General features: G+C 40.4%; 1 protein-coding gene and 1 long non-coding RNA gene across 2 annotated transcripts in view; one reads left to right on the top strand and one right to left on the bottom strand.

Annotated features, from left to right (window-relative positions):
* CA4 (carbonic anhydrase 4) overlaps positions 1 to 9,148 on the top strand; it is a 17,719-nt gene extending 8,571 nt beyond the window's left edge. The window contains exons 2-8 of the mRNA XM_015880672.3: positions 1,268 to 1,321; positions 2,068 to 2,238; positions 4,639 to 4,796; positions 5,425 to 5,517; positions 5,776 to 5,839; positions 6,368 to 6,531; positions 7,441 to 9,148. Of these exons, the coding sequence (XP_015736158.1) occupies positions 1,268 to 1,321; positions 2,068 to 2,238; positions 4,639 to 4,796; positions 5,425 to 5,517; positions 5,776 to 5,839; positions 6,368 to 6,531; positions 7,441 to 7,629 (893 nt within the window). The 3' untranslated portion in view covers positions 7,630 to 9,148. The remainder of the gene's footprint in view (positions 1 to 1,267; positions 1,322 to 2,067; positions 2,239 to 4,638; positions 4,797 to 5,424; positions 5,518 to 5,775; positions 5,840 to 6,367; positions 6,532 to 7,440) is intronic.
* LOC146757378 (uncharacterized) overlaps positions 1 to 17,857 on the bottom strand; it is a 29,182-nt gene that overhangs the window by 6,888 nt on the left and 4,437 nt on the right. The gene's annotated exons all lie outside the window — the stretch shown is intronic.

Below are 17,857 nucleotides of genomic sequence, written 5' to 3' on the forward strand. Positions count from 1 at the left end.
TAATAAACATTTGCTTACCTAGAATGAATCCATGTTATTTGTAGTTTTCAGCTTAATTTTTAGTGAGAAATGAACTATAACAATATCACTTTTTCAAGCTTAAATTCATTGCAATAACACTCCTCCAAGTCCCCCTCTGTGCTATTGAAGCTGGTCACATCTTGTATTGAGGTTCTTTGCATCACTTTTCCTAAATACATAATAGAAGGATGGCACTGTGATGTTATTGATGTGAAGTGTTAAAAGCAGTTATGAGCCTTCCAGCAGATGTATTACAAAAGGTCACAAATTATGGTAATTAGCAATCTAAGGATGTCGGATTCCAGAACAATTTCTATAAATTGATTAGGCTGATACTAATAATGATTAAAAGAGGTTTTGAATTGTTATTGATTAAAGTTAAATAGGCAAAGAGAACTATTTCCATTAAAATCCGTTTAAAATTCATTACTACCATAAATTACCATTGAAATATGGGGCTATAAACAAAAAAGCCCTTAATTTCCTGAGTAGATGAACTCGTAGTTAAATTACATCAGCTCCATCCCTTTGAATTCCACAATTTGCCTGCTAAAGGAAAAGGCTTCCCAGTGGAAAATTCTACAACCTTCTCTGTGGGATCACAGCTGAGTATCTTGTGCAACCCTGTGCAAAGAGAGTGAGGTAAGGCACCCTGAGTAAGTTAATTTCCTAGTAAATGAAACAATGACAAGTACAGATAAGACAATATTTACTTTAACACTACATCAATTCAGATGTAGAACCTTCCCTTAAGCCAAGGTTTCAAAACCAAATTGTTTACAACTGCAACTCATCCACAGGTCTACTATTTCACACCACCTTAGTTTTGCGATAGAGTATCAACAGGTGTAAACTAATTCATTTAGGACCAGAAGGAGATCTAAAAAAAGGACAGGGCTGCTATAATTTCCACGCTATCTTCTCAAGCATTTGATATTAGAACCCTATAACCTGGGTGTGTCTTCCATATTGCTAAGGAATGTCTAACAAGACGATAATGATTATCAACAAGCAAAGCACTCACCTTTTATCAGTCATTTATATATAAGAAACATGACATTTCTTATTCTAATAAGATTAAGCAGACCAAGCAGATGTCAAAACTTCATAGCCAGTCATAACCTCAGCACTCCCCAAGGACTGCAAGTTGCAAACCCATTTCACATCTGCTTTTGGAGGGGCAATTTTACAATGTTTCACTCATCTAATTTTGAATGTCTAATTGTATTATCTATTTATTTATTAGTTGGACACCATTGGTGCTATCTGTCACAGAAGAAAGAAGAGCCAACCTGTGAAGGTACTGCTTAACAATTTGTTTCTCTGGTTGCATTAGTGTTTGGACCCTTCTGCTTTGCAAAGGGCAGAATGCACACAGCTGCATTTAATGCCTCATGATCACACTACAAGTAAACAGAAGTGCTCAATACAGTGCCTAAAGAAGGGTGTTTTTAAAATGTCAGTACTTGCTCTATTCATTTTGTATCAGGCAACGATAATGCAAAAAATATACTGGAGAGGTACCATCCTGGCATCTTAGATACAGACATGCATTTAAATTCTTTAGGACAGAGCAATGAGAAACCCTAATCTTCTCCTTCCAGCTGCACCCTTTGTTTTACCAGCAGTACCCATGCTGGCTGTCTGCTCCCCTGCTCAACCCTGTGCCCAGCCCTGCCCTCCCCAGACCTGGCTGTGCTGGAAATAGAATTTCAAGCGCAACATCCCCATCACCACTACTGTTTTATTTATTTTTATTCTAGTCTCAACCAGCAAACCATAACAATAATAGACTTGTACTTCACAGCCATTTCTATGTTCACATTTTCCTATTTCAGTTAACACTCTTGAAGTATACTAACATTTCCTAGAACTACAACAACTATATGCTAAGAAAGCCCCTTTGTTAAACTCCCACTATCCAAAGACCTTTCTGTCTAAGATATTTCCCGATCCCCAAGCAGGCATGTGTTGGCTGTTGGGTGTTCTGCTTTTACCAAGGGCTTCAGACTACAGAAAAATCATATTTTCTTCATTTTTAAATAGACCCTCGACAGTGGCATAAAGTAGATGCCAAATGCAAAGGAAACAAACAGTCACCCATCAATATCGTCACCAAAAATGTCATTTATGACAAGAGCCTGACACCACTGCATTTTGAGGATTATGATGTGAAAGGGTCTTCAAAATGGAAAATAGAAAACAATGGACATACAGGCAAGTACTGTCAAATATGTTATAACAAAACTTATTTATGTCTTCACATTGTGTCTCCTTTCCCTCCTTCCATGTTCTCGGCAAGCTGTTACCTACCACTGCTGTCACTTAATGGAAAGAAAGAAGCCAGCACACTCCTATTTCAGAAACAAAACTTTCAGAAAACCTGAACTGAGGCTTTCTGAGAACTTTGTTGTCATTATCTAATTTCTGGATCCTGAACAGTCCTTGAGCATCTCAACAGGAATTTGATCTATGCATCCATACAGAACAAAGCTCGAGGCAGCCAGGGAGCCTCAAAGTCAAAGAGCTCCATCTAGAACCAAGTGGCAGGTGGGCACAGGGGTAACAGTCTTAGCAGAGGTATGTGAGATTTGCTGAATAATCTTATATCCTTCATCTCTGGGCTTGCCCCATCTAACACTTGTTCTGCATACAAAAGAATTCTGCTGAAGAATACAACCTGAGAAACTCATTCAACCAGCAGCTTGCCGTGTGTGTGTCCTGCTACATCTGTAAATAACCCTCACAGAAATCCTTTCAGACTTTTCCAAATGAGGAAGTAATACAATGTGGGGCTGTAGATCAGCAATTTACTGACTCAGTAAACAGTGAGTCTGTGAACAGTAACTCAATAAACCATAAACCCACAGACAGAAATTCAACATGGATTCGCTTTGTTCTTTTCAATCAAGGCAATAGCACCGATGATGCTTCAGCCATATTATGTGAACTTACTATTAATAAATGCAATGGGATGTAATTTTTAAAAAGTTATCCATAGGAATTCTTGAAATCTTAGCTGTGTCGTTTTAGTGGCCGATTTCTCAGAAGGGGAAGTTGTAAGTGTTAAAAACACTCCTTAATAAAAATGGAGATGTGGGACACAGACAGCTGACAGGTTTTCACCACTGCAGGTTCTCATTCAGATCATCAGTATTTTGACAAATCATAAAAAAAATCCATGATTAATTTTTCACTAATATACAGGTTAACAAATCTCATGTTACAGAATGACATTTAAGAGTCCATATTACAGCCACTGTGCACAGGAATGTCTTTAACACAAAAATTAATACTCAAAACAATTGCTCAGAACTCTCATCATTTCCAAACAAGCAAAAGAATTAGAGTTTTATCTGGGCCTTTTTAAATTTCTTTCCTTTGTGTGCAACCAATTCCTGTGCTATAATGAGAACAGCTCTGGAACTGCTATTGCTTAAATTACAGCAGCAATTAAAAGCTCCATGTGAGATAAGACTATCATTAAGTTCAGTGATGTGCAGACAGTAAAGGTCAGTGTCTCAAAGGTCCTACAATCTAAATAAACAAAGCCAACAAAGATACATTAACATCCACTTAAAGATAAGCAGCAAAAGTAACCAAGTGACTCACAGGAGCTTCCATTTCATTTGGAACTCAGAACTGAAGTGAAATCTCCAGGGCTTCAATCCTGACCAAAACCATCTTCCTTACAGAAAAATAAAAGCATTGGTTCTAATGTAGAGACCTTCATAAGCCATGTTTCTAAGCACACACCGGATGCCTCAGGCACACAGCGTGCATTACACGTATGATGAGGATTTACAGATAGAAAATATATTGTCTGGGATAATTTTATTTTGCTGTTTAACAGAGAATCAATCCTCACATTAAATAGATATAATGATTTAATAACGCTCTGTCTTAAGTAGTAGCACTAATCTAAATTAAAACAGAATCAGGTGTAGTTTAAATAATAGTGTCTTTAAACCCTGTCTAAAATGAATGTTTCAGAGAAGACAAATTAGTGCACATTGACAGAGGGCACTGCGAAGAAATATCAGATCTACCAAATGAGATATGCATCTCTAACCCCTGGGTTGTAATGGCAGTGAACCATCCCCTCTGCACTCAAGAGAAGACAATCTATTACCTTGCTTTCTTCAAAATGCAACTGATAACTCTCCACAGGATAAATAAATGAAAGCCATAAAAGTCTATAAAACACTTACCCAGAATAGTCTACTGCGGTCCTTATCAAATTTATTTTCTTACATCTGCAAATGAAGTCATGAGTAACTCAGCTCTCCAGCAATTAAGAGGACAAACGAGTCATTCAGGCTCACAGAGCAAATCCTAGGTAGAAAGAGAAGCAGAAGATCCAGGTGCAGTGCCATAGATGAGGAGCACCCAAATGCTGTTCCACATTACTGGAAAGTGGGCTATGATGTTCCACCTTTTCATCTCCAACCTTTATCAGCTAGCATGTTTTAATAATTCATTTTCTGAAGAACTGAATTTGTGGGACATTTGGTATGAAAAAAAAACAAGCCTGAACTCTAGTGTAAACTTCAGTCTCCCTGGTGTATTAATGTGTGATGTGAACATTTTAAAAACCATTTATTCATTTCCTCCCAGTTAAAGTAACACTGAGCACGAGCCCTAAAATTAGAGGCGGAGGTCTGAAAAGAAGATACAAGGCGGTAGAATTTCATCTGCACTGGGGAATCCAAGAGGAACAGATCTACTTTGCTGGGTCAGAGCACAGCATAGATGGAGAAAAACAAGCTATGGAGGTAGGTGGGACTGCTGGTGGATCTGGGCCATAATTAAAGCACTCTTGTATTTTTATGATACTATTAGATGAAAAGTATTGGACAGTTTTCCTATGAATCACCAGCAAATGGATATAAAGAACCTGTGACACATTGCTCACTGATCAGATCACTAAGGAAAACATACTGAGTTTACATAGCAAGGGCACAGTTAAGATAGGAAATCTGGAGTTACGCAGCTTTTTGGGAGAACTATCTCCAAGCCTGTACAGTCTGATTACACTCTCACACTGTTTATTCTGACTGTATACTCATTTCTGGGACTGCAGCAATGAACTGATCTCTACACCTGAGAAAAACAAAATTCTCTCCAAGTCAAGGCAAGTTGCCAGTGCTGGTACACATGGGTTGGTGGAAGGGCATCACCACCCACCATCCAGCACAGAGAAAAAGTTTAACTGTTCCACTGCACAGGCTGAAAACTGAGGGTTGCTGCAGTCCACAGAGCACTTCATCTTCTGGTACGTGGGTGGGGAAGCAGCTCTTGTTCTACTACAGTCAAAGTGCAAACAAACAGCCAGGCTACACTTAAAACCACTAACTGCAGAGAAATACAAGCACATCATTGGCCTTAACTATTTTGTTACAGCTTCATATTGTTCACATAAGAGAAGATGCTTTGGATTTAACCGATGCAAAGAACTATGCAGACGGTATAGCTGTGCTAGCATTCTTTGTAAAGGTAGGTGGCCAAATTCTAATTCTTTCTCTCAAATCTAATGGCAAGTTGGCTGTGTACTAGTGTCAAAGTTACGTTATTCTAAGACCTAAACCTTCCTAAACTCTATGGACATGCAGTGCCTGAATGGGGTTCCTTTATCTTTTTCTATATTCCTTTTGCTGTTGCCTTTGTGAATCTTGACAATTTCATTCACAATTCATTTAAAATAACCACTTGCTGAGGAATACATGATCTGGAATAAAACTGTTTCCATTTCAGATTGATGAAGAAAATAAAAACTATGCAACTCTCATAAGTGAATTAGATAATATTCCAGAGAAAGGTAAGACACTTGGCTTGTTCGATACACACATCTATTTATTTGAGTACACATTCTACAAGGTGATCCAAGGTCCAATCTTGTTCTGGCTATAGTAGAAATTGTTACTAAAAATTCACAGGCTAATTGAATATGAAAAGGATAAAGATTAGTTTGTCAAGTACTCAGAGCATTGGAGGTGGGAGAAAAACTAGTTCTCCATATTTGCAGATGAAGAATGCCTAAGCACCAGAATGAGTATTTCTGCTTCTGCAAAGTGAGTAGAAAAACACGCAGTGAGAACATTTTAACAAAGAGAAATGTTTTGTTATTTAACAAGCGAGGTGTTCATATGTTGAGCACTGAGGGATTTTGCAGGCAGTGGTCATGGATTTCACAGGCAATGCAGTGTGGCTGTCCCAGTGAGCCTGGGGAGAGCACATGGGGACAAGGATTTACACAGCCATTAGCTGCAGGTGCCTTCGAAGATACGTATGAACAATACTTTCAGCTGTGCTTGTTGAAAACAGTATTTCTGCCTGGTTTGCCTAGACACAACATCACAGATGGAGGCTTTGCCACTGAGTTCTCTTATCCCACCGGTAAATGAACTTGTGAAGTACTATCGGTACGAGGGCTCCCTCACCACCCCTGACTGCCACGAGACGGTCATCTGGACAGTGTTTGAGAAGCCAATTCAACTCAGTTTATTCCAGGTAAGTCACAGAGGGACGCTGTGACAGATCTGCATCCTGTGATTTTCCTGCCTGTCTGCTCATTCACTTAAGTTAACTCAGGTCTGTTAGCTGCTTCATTGCTTATGGAATCACAGAACAGAACAAAGAATATTCCCAGTTGGAAGGGACCTGCTCCGTGAGCTCAGGGCTGTGCCCACCACCCTCTGGTGCAGAACCATTTCCAAGGTTCTGCTGCTATGACAGACACCTGCTCAGCATTAGGTTAAATCCATACACTCTCCTAATGCCAGTTTTAACAGCATTGCTTAATAGTTCTCTTAAATCAACTCTCAAAAAAGAGGAACAGGAGACCAAGCCAAGACTGTCTCTAAGATGCACATTGCGCAGCTGACAGAGTATATGATTAAAGCAATTGAGATGTCCCGGAATGGAATCTCAGCAATACTATTTGGGCAAGAGCCAGCACCTTCATTTTGTTTGTTATTTGCAGCATACGCAATCATTTTGCTCAAAGAGCCTCACACAGCACAGCACACAAGAGTGAGCATCCCACTCCTGTGCCAATTTCTAAGCAAACAAAGAAATGAGGCACTAGAGCTCTCACTTTGTATCCCCATGATGTGACAGACAAGAACAGGACGTGTGTCACAAGGTCTGATCTAACCAAGTCCTTGGGCTAGACAAAAAGCATTCAGCTCACACAGGAAACCCATGTGATTTCTGAGACTGAAATCAGTGGGTAACCTCCAGCAGTAGCCTCCATCAAGTGTTTCCTGCAAGGTTCAGTGCATCCATACAGATCAAAAGTAAGGTACAGAGTAAGGTAGTGCAGCTCTAAAACGTTACCATTTCCAGTGTTCCACAGAAAAAAAAAAAAAAAAGAAAAAAAAAAGAATGTTTACAATTTGCTTTTTCCAATATCTGCAGATTTCCCAGTTCTCAAAAGTCCACTTTGGAGCGAAGAACTCAACATACATGTCTGAAAACTTTCGGCCTGCTCAGTTCCTGAATGATCGACATGTGTACTGGTCCAGTGCCAGCAGCCTCCTGCCTCCTGCTAAGGTTTTAATGTTGGCACTGATCCTTCCGTACCTCCTGAATTCTCTCTTCCAATGAACAGTTCTCACTTCAATCAAGGTTCTGGGCTTTCATTCTGTTTTGTTTTTGTATAAAGTATTCCCTCTAACCACCAACTCCTTAATTATATCTGAATACCGAATATTCTCTCCTCCTCCTTCATACACTAACCAACAACTTCTATTGCTGCTCCTATATAAAATGAATCCATGGCACTAAATTATATGAACTCTAAGGAACTGTAAAATTAAACTATGAAGATTCACATTTAAAAAACACTTAAAGAAAACATTAGGAAGGATTATCAGCGATCCTGTAGTTTTAAAACAACAGTGGAAGGACACTTGGCAAATTATATGGAGGAGTTTCAGGAGGAATCTCTTCTTAAGTGCCTACAAGGGTTTCTGTTTTTTTTAGTGGACTATGTTTACATTCAACACTGCGAGTCAGGAAGACAAACAGCTGGAGGAATCCTTATTACATCTACACTGTCCTACATGAAGGTAAAATACAGAGCATAAAGATGCTCAACGGAATTGAACAACACCTCGGTCATTTCATCCAGTGAATGACATGTGACAAACTCATCTGTACTAATACATTTTTCCCCCTTCTTCTTTCGGAGTACCTAAAAAGTTAACTCTTAGGTAAAGATACTGCATTACTTCAATCCAACCTACTGATTCTGCATATCAAATTTCTCTGCTAAATCTATTTCTTCAGCCCAGTATGACATCCTATTCCAGGATGCCCATGGCAGATGTGATGTGCCATAAAGGAAAAGAGAAGCTTGTTCACATACTCAAACTGCACATCTGCAGCAATTCCGTCTTTGTAGGGCTGTTAGGAGCATGAAACATTCAAGATCCTTTACAGTTTTCATTTCTATAATGAAAATCTTCCATAACAGTTCAAGGAATGGCTCCTTCCATTATCGCTATTTTAGAAACATTTCAATTTCAGTTTGAACGTTTCAGAGTGAATATTCCCACAATTTTTAAAAGAATAACATACCTTCAGAATATTCATGTATGGTTAACATTCATAGTTTCAGGAAGAAGATTGCAATTGGAATTGATATCTTCAGATCTTACCCAGTTACCACACTCAACATACTGGGGGCAGGAGTGGGATTTCCTTGCACTGTTCCAGTTCTCTCTCTGAAGACAGACAATACTGACTGCTTTCTCCAGCTATGCCACACACATTGCAGCTGCTTTGAGGAGTTTAGATTTTGGCCATCCCAAGATACCATTTCATTCTAGAGGATACCTACTCTTTCTTTAGGGCAATGTTTGCAAGGATGACCCTACACTATGGCTACAGTCATATTCAGGAAGATATGACAGTGTGACTGACTGCACATCACCAAAGGAGAAAAGTTATTTTCATATTTAACGATCAATAATATGAGCTTTAAAAAACAAAACATGGAAAAGCCAATTTATCTTGTTACATTTAGAAGAATGGTTAAGAGTTTAGCTGTATTTTTAAGTAACAGAAATCCTTCAGAGAAGCAAACATAAAAGAAGGATTAAAGCTGAACAGACATACTATATATTCTTTGGGTTGAGTTTTTATTTGTCTTTGCTGAAGGAAAACCTACACAGCATTCATTAAGAAAAGGAATATGCTTCTTTTTCCTATTTTTTCCACAAGTTGCAGGGTTGGGTCTGCTATATCTCAGGGTGGTTTGAGGGAAGGGAGGGAACTGTACTACACTGGGACATTACTGATGTCAGCAGGCTCCTGGAGCTGTTACTTCACCTTGGCCATCAGAGAATCACTTGTCCCCTGAAAAAACTGCTTTGAGTTCAGCACATTGCTCACCAGAACTAGTTGACCACTTCCAGCCCATTAGATAGAGGTCATGCAGGCTTACAGAGCAGCAAATGGTACCATGGATCTACCCAGTATAACCACCCATGTAGAAGTTCGCCAACATAAACTTCTCTCTCTCTTTTGTGTGAATCTTTTTTCATTACATTACTCAATATCCTGCAAGAAAAGAACATGTCAAGAAAAGATCACACCAGTCCTATCCTCACAGACATGTAACTTAAGTAATTTCACTTGAGCAGATGCCAATATGGCTTATTCAGTGTGCAGCACCGTGTTCTGAGCAATGGGCTGAACTTAGTGAGTACATTCATGACAATGCCTTTGATTTTTCTCTTGTTTTTAGTGTCAGATACATAGCTGTAGTATCCAGTATTTTTGTTTCACTGAAATCAAAGCATGAAGGCTCCATGCTTTTCCATTTTTTACAACACAGATTATGAGCCCCCTCTGACCGTGGGCTCCCTGACAACAGCCCCATGTCCCCATACCTAGACTTATCAGACATTAATGCACACCTGCTTGTTTCCAGTTGTTACAGTAGGTCATGATGACAGAAGCCTTTAAGCTGTCCCAAGCCTCACAAAGCTTCACAGGTTTACGTCAATTTGTGAACTTCATGGTAGCTGTTAAAACGCATGCAAAGCAAACAGCAGAGGGCCATGGGAGCTACACTCTGTATCTGTGTCAATGATCCACATCAACTTGTTCTTTGTCAGAGGCTCCTCAGCAACCAAGTGGACACATGCTGTTCTCATGCTCAGTATGACAGCAACAGGACCAGCATTAATGCAGTAAATCAATACAGATCCATAGCAACAGCTACTCAGGTAAAAACATTAAAGACAGGAAGGTCTCAAATAAAACATTTGGTTCTCTTTTGTAACAGTACTTATGGGGAAGTTGTTATTCACACGTATCTTCAGGCACAGGTTTTCAAGAATTGTATCCACATGAATTTTGGCAGGAAACTGCCATTTGAAAGAAAATAGGAAACTACAGAAAGTCCTGATGAACTAATAGCTAACTGGTGATGCTATAGGAAAGAACTGGGGGAGGAATATTTAGGAAAAACAAGAAATTGTATTTTCCTACTTAGAGATTAACATAAAACTTTGCTAATGCATTTGACATATGTTGGAACCAGGGTTAGAGACCATTATATCCCAGGGTTTAGTCACGTAAACCAATAGAAAATGAAACAACAACGGAATCTAAAATTCTCTAGAGAAGTATATTATTTTAGGCTTAAAGCAACAAAAACAGGCGGTGGCCAGTCAAGACTACCATGTGGATTTCAGAAAACAGCATATGAACTGAGTGTGTTCAAAACTGCAAACTCCTCTCGCAAAAGAGTTTGGGAGATTACCACAAGATAGAAAATAGCTTATGTGAGCTCTGTCCTGAAGAGCAATAGGGTTTGGGCTTAGGGTTTACCTGTAATGGTTGCCAGGAAGGAGCCAATTCACTGTAAGGATGAACAGCAGCCAGGAACACAGCACACTTCAGCAAGCTTTGTCCATTTCTAAAAGCCCGAAGTGCTCCTTCTCCACTTTTGGATCAGATTGATCTGAGAACAAGCTTTTGGGGACTGAGAGATGGAGAAACAGATCTGCTCCATGAAAACAGGCCCAGCTTCACACTCACCTGACAACCAGCTGCTAACAGAGTATCCCAACACTATGCTTGCAGCAAAGCCCCAGGCTGGGGCTGAGGGACAGGCATGGCGCTGTGACAGTGCTGGGTTGCAGCACCTGCTGCTGCCAGAGCCAGGACCAAAGGCCACATCTGTCCTGCTGCTTGCAGATGAACTGAAGGAAAAAATGTGGAGGGAGAGAAAAATAAAGGAAACATTCTCTCAGAATGGCCGGGTGTTGGGCAAAGTGAAGGCACCCACAGCTCCCACCCACCACTGGCTGCCATCTTTTGAGGGCCCCTTCCCGTCAGGCTGAGGGGAGGCCCCAGTCCAGCCCCTTGGATGACAAAACAACCACAGCTTCCCCACCTTGCTTCAGGTCTTGTCACCCCAGGGTGGTACAAACGTGATAGCAAAAAACAAGCTGTAAGAAGATTTCCTCCAATCAGAGCTGCTTTAAGCTGGCAGGAATGGATGGCCCTCGGTGCACACAGGGGACATTTCCAGAGCACTTCCACTTGGCAGCATGTCAGGGCCATGTGTGCCTCTATTAAAAACATTCACCGGCATTTCTGAACCTGAAACGTTTCACAGAGGTGGGTTAAAAAGCAATCAGAGGAGATGGGAGCAGGGAAAAGTCTCCAGGAGCAAGAGGGCAGCTGGAGCAGCGGGCATGGTGACCTTGGCGGGGTTCTCCTGAACACTGACACAACTCACTCAAACCAACTGCTGGGAATGAGAACATGCAGTTTTCAGAACAAAGTTTAAACGCATTTCCCCCCCAAACAAACTCAATTCCAGGCTTTTAACATACGAAATAAACCCATCTACTCCATAAAACTTGCTTAAAATCAGTCAAAAATGTAAAATTATGAGTGAAATTAACTAGAGCAATTAATTTACATGTCTCTGGGTGATTATCTTCTTTCTTAGAGTCAAATGAAATCTGCATTTAAAGTTATAACGTAAAGGGTATGAAGTTTTCAAAGACTGTGCTAAGTTCAGACTATTTTCTAATCTTTTACTTATCAACGTCCTGTGAAATGATTCAGACATTTAGTACTCAAACATGGTTTGAATTTAAAAAGCAAAGAACCGACATCACTTTATTACCTATGGCATTTGTTTCCTTATAACCTACTTTCATGTAGTTAAATTTCCCAACGCCTTTTCTTTTTATTACGAGAAGGAAACCTTACAGAAAAATATATTACTTTCCTTCTACTAGAATTACCACCATGACAACACCCATTCACTTCCCAGCTTCCTGAGACTGGACGTTGTTCCCAGTATGTGAGAGAAGTACCTTGATTAGGTTACAGATGCATGTAGTTATGAGGAATTTATGAGAGAGGAAGACAGAAGTTGAACATTTTGCTGATTGTGCTGATGTTGAGATTAAGGCCTGAGTAAATCATAGTCATTTTTTATCAAGAAAGCTGTATCTCTAAAAACCTAAGAGTCACTTGACGCTGTTGTACTGATCACCTGAAATGCTTCCTTGCAAAAAGTAAAACACAATGTTTTGTGTTGTAGAATCCAACAGTTCTTGTTGAACCTAGGGGTAATCTTAAGAGGAAAACAGTGATCAGGAGGAAGGCACACAGATGGTCAAAAAGGTGCTGAAGGCTTCCCGGTCCTGTTCATTGAAACTCACTGCAGCCAACAGCTCTGGCTTTGTGCAGCACTTCATTCCAAACACAAGCAAAGGGGAGGACTGACTGTTAACCTCAGGGGATTTCAGTGCCCCAGATCATTGACAGAACCAAACCATTTCTGGGAACCTGGTATTATGGCGGCTAGATAGAGACTCTGAAGCAGGTTATAAGCAGAACTATTGCTGCAGCTCCTTTTACTTTGATGATTTTAGAGCAATTTGAGTGGCAGACAACACAGCATCCTATCAAACGGCTCAAAAAGGGACTCCAGTGTCACCACACTGAAACAGGTTTCTATTGTCCTCATTGTTACTATTGCAGAGCATAAATGGGTTTATGATCACACAGATATGACTACACAAGTTACAACACAAGACTGATTTATTTTAAAAACAGCTATTAAAGCTCATAAAATGCAAACATCCCTATTGCATGGGAAGAAGTCAGTGCAATTTCTATTGCAGTCATAGAAATATTTTGAGATTGCGACAGAGAAAAGATGGTGGGGCAACAGATAAGTCACAGCTCGTGATTCATAAATGCCTCACATGAAGACTGTTAAAAAGCAAAAACACACCTGACAGTTTCTCAGGAAGACCCAAATGACCCCAGAGGCTGATGTGGCTTCAGATGGAGATGTCTGCTTGGTGAAACTCAGTGGCTCGTTTCAGTAATGCACAGCAATGCAAAGAGCTCTGTAAAATGGCTGTGAGATAAAAGCATCCACAGAAACAGCTCTGATATGTAAATCTATTTACAAAGGAAGGAGTGCACACAGTAAGCTATGTAGGATTTAATTCTTTTGATAACTCGTTTTCTACCTTTGGCTACAATATACATGGCTAAGTCAGCATCATCTTCATCAAACAATAGATCTTCCTAGAGCTTTCAACTTTCTGGTTAATCAGAGTACGTAGAGCCTAAATGGAAAAGCAGAGAAAAGTGAGAGGAAAGCTTAAAACAACAACAACAAAATTATTCCACACTTCTTTGCACAAGTTTATTCCATCAGAGCGGATGAAAACAGCACAGTTAATTTGCTCCTCCATTCAGAAAATCAGGAAGAAAAGCACAATAAAATCTGCCGGCCACATGGGCAGCAGCAATAAAACCTGAAGTATCCATGCCTGCTGTGCTGTAAGCAACCTTCAGATTCCTGCCAAGAGAGCTTGAAACAGGATGTGTAACACATCCTGCACCCTCATTACAGAGCACTCAGTTATCCCAGGGTACTCGTTGGCAAGCAGATCATTTTCAGGCACAGCTTTCTATCATGCTTTCCACGTTGCACACTTTGTACAAGCTTGCCCAGCACCAGCCTGATTGTGTGCACCTGACACAATGTTGGGTTTTTGCTTTTTCTCATCTTCAAACATATCTGAGAGAAAATGTAAGAAAGGGCGGTGCTTTAATTCCACTGCTCTCAATGCTCCTCAGTTAAGAATTTGTTCTGTCAACATCACAATTTGTTCTTATTGAGAAGTCATCTGTGACAACCAAATTCCTACGAGTGTTACATTATCAGTAATGTTATTTGTGACATTAGCTGGAAAAGCTGGTTTTTTCCTCCATCTACCTCTTGCTTCTTTTTATCCCCCACCTTTCAAAACAGCCCAGGATTAGAAATGACAAAGCAACGTGCAGCACTACCAGCTTTTAATGAGTAAACCAATTAGAAAATTAATTTGTATGTTTAAATGAAGGAATTATATTATGTAATTCAGAGGTCACGCTCCGTATCAGTACAAATCCTCTGTCCAACTCTTCATGTTAAGAGATTCACTCAGCTGTGAATGCCCAAATGAAAAAAAACAATTGCTCAAAAGCATGAAGGCAAACAGCAAGTCAGAGCGGGAGAAATCAGCCTCTACACAACCAGCTCTACATTTATTAATTGATCTGCAGCAATTTCTATTAGAAAACTTTAAGTTTGTATTTCAATTTCAGTCTTCACTGGGGTTGAAGGCCAGGAATTCAAATTCCAGTAGCAAAGGAGACTTATGCTGTGATGGCAGTTTGTATTTCTCAACAGCATACAATAACGTGTGCTGAGCTCCTCGTAACTGTCAGACACCAGCAGAAAACCAACAGTTCAGCTGGCAGCTTTGTAAATCACCCAGGACAGCGCTGCTTCCACTCCTCTTTCTAGAAAGTCAGGCTCAAAGCATCAATACCACTTTAAATCAAATTGATGTGGAATATGTTCTGTTGGAGCAGGATGTTCTTTGCTCACGACGTTGGAGTAATTTACCGCGTGAATCTGTAACCCGGGCAGGATCATCTATGTAAAGTGCAAAGGTCCAAAGCTGATGGACTGAAGCGCACAGCTGGGGAATAAACTGTTGCAGGATAGCAGATAAGTGCAAAGGCTGGATTGAAATGCTGATATTCTGAAAGGAAGAGTCGGGGCTTTAACAAAACAAATGAGCCTTGGATAGGGTGGAGTGTCACACCCAGAAGGTAATAGAAACACAGAACATATGAACTCCACCAAAGCAGACAGCATGGCTTCCCAGTCCTCCTGCTGGTACCTACATTGTCTGCTGTGGCAAGGTGAAGCATCCAAGATATTTTCCAGACTGACCTCATAGCATTTATCAGAGTGCTGTGCCTTTGAGGAAAAGCATGTGCAAAGGAGAAAGCTTGCAGTTAGACCCTGAGAATAGGCAGCAGCAGCCATAGAGATTCACTGCAGAGGAAAGGCTGTGAGGGCATTGGGAAACTGGTTCACTCTGAATCTATTCATTCCGAGCCAGGGTACACAACTGCGGACGTGAAGAAACTACCAACAGCCCCAGTAACCTGCCCATAACACGCTCCTGGTTGGCATCCCAACTATCTGAGGGCTTTAAGTAGTAACATTACTGGAAAATCTTTACTACAGCTTGCAGATGACAGCCAGTTCACCTACCATGGATCTTCTATATTATAATTATTTGTGGTAAAGGCACCTGCAGACAGGCTGAAGCCCTCTCAATTGTTCAGGTCTTTTTTTTGCCAGCTGATAAACCAGAACTGCCATCCAAAATAAATCTGGGTTCTCTCTGCAAGGATTCTTCCTCAAATGCCTCCCTCCAGAGCGAGCTGTTGTTTTAAGCAAAATACATAAACAACAGAAAATAATGTCAGTGCTTTACTATTGTATACATAAATCCAAACCATTCTCTAAATCACCACAACAAAATATCATTGGTCTGAATGTTGGGAATGTTGAGGGTTTTTCTTTAATTGAAATGGAGAAATTTGGCATTTTACAGTAAGACATTCCTCAGGTATAGTGTATGTTATCATGGAGATGGATAAAAGATACTACAACCTTTGCCATCTTAAAGCTACGTATATTAAATAGAGCACTGTGGGAAGCAGCAAAATAACCTGATCAGAATCAGGAACGATTCTTCTCATGTACACAAACAAACAGAGGGGACCTGAACAGCAGGATTCCCACAAACAGCTGAAAACAAAATTGCAGGTATTTGTGCTGAGAAATTGCCTGCGCATTTGAATGACTGCAGGCCAGTAACTGCACGGCGTTGTTCCAGCAAGCAGTTCACAGCTGAAACTAACAGACAGAACCCAAGGCAAAAACACTCCCCTGTCCCATTTTTTCCTCTTTTTCTTCTTTTCTCTTTCTTTTCTTTCTCAAACCACAAAGAAAAGAAGTTTTGTTTAACAGACTGGAGCGATCTGAAAAAAAATCAGAGCTCAGGTTGCACGGTGTCAGCTTTTCCATCCCTGATTCAGTTTCCTTCAGCCACTCTGCATTTATTTTTAAAAGGTCATTAAGCAAGATACAAAAGGTGAAGTGCAAAGTTACAGATTTATAACCTGCCTGAGCACTTGTTAGACAAAGGGTCAATGCTGCTTTGAACACAAAAGCTGAAGTAAAGGAGGTGTTTGCTTTCTACCCCGGAACATCAAAAACCAGCCGGTAAAGCAAGAGAGACCCAACCTTGCTAAGGGTGAAGTGTTAGAGGGGGTACTCACATCTGTATTTTATCCCTTACTTCTCTTTAATCAACTCCCACATCTTTTTAATTTATTTGAACTCTACCCTTCTTCACACTCAGCCTCTCACTATATTAGCCTGCCCTGTCACTCACATGAAAGAGAAGGCTGCTTTCAAATACAGCCAGCATTTCTGTCCCAGTTAAATCAAAATCACTTAAACAACAACTCAAGCTTCTGATTCCTACAGATTTTGTGCTCAAAGCCAGTAATTCTCCAGGTCACTCGTAATTTTTACTACTTTAAACTGCTGCTAGTTTGCCTCGTGTCTCACTGAGCAGTCAAATCCCTGGATTATGCTAAAAGCAACATGTAATGACTTCATTAACTGAGTTGTTATTTGAAAGCACATGCTCCAGAGACAATAGTATCCCAACTTCTACTCCATTCAGTCGTTTAAAGAAATACAACAAGGGGAAAAGGTAAGAAGTTTAAAGACCTACTGTGACATCTTTGTCCCCATCCCATGGTCACATTAGTTCTCTGATATGCTGCCAACATTTTATCTAATGTCTTTTAAACAGGAACATTTTTTAAGCAAAGCCGAAGATAAAAAGACAACATGGCAGGCAAACATTTCCAATTCACTTGTTCATGAACAAGGCTGTAAACATGAGCGGTCAATATACATCATTTGGGTCTTCCTGTGAGGAATCCTTTCCTGCTCCTTGAACAAGCATTCTCACCCACTGTGAATATTTTTAAGTCTCCAAGCAGCGTTCTTACACATCAAAAGGAAAACATCAGCTAACAAAACCTCAGCTAACTTTCTGTTTGCTGATGGATCTGAACACAAAAGAAAACATCCAGAATCCAGGTGGAATATTGATTAGATTGCCAAATGAACACCTCAACATCCAAGCCTTAAAACCCAGTCTGTTCTACTCTGGTGAGTCTGGCAATGAGTTCAATCTCAGGAAGATCCCTTCCCTCAATGTACCAGCCGGGCTCCTGCTAACCCAGCCCAGAGTGCTCCTTGCCTTCCTCACTGGCAGGACACATTGCTGCTGTGTGCTGTGCTCACTGTCCTCATCTTCAGTTTCCTTTGAGGCTGTGTCACCTCAGCACATGTCCACCCACTCCCTGCTGCTGAGATTGTCCTCATAAGCAAGGCTTCATAAACAAA

This window comes from Coturnix japonica, chromosome 22 (assembly GCF_054131305.1).
Source record: "Coturnix japonica strain WE chromosome 22, WE-NBRP24, whole genome shotgun sequence".
NCBI classification, from domain to species: domain Eukaryota; kingdom Metazoa; phylum Chordata; class Aves; order Galliformes; family Phasianidae; genus Coturnix; species Coturnix japonica.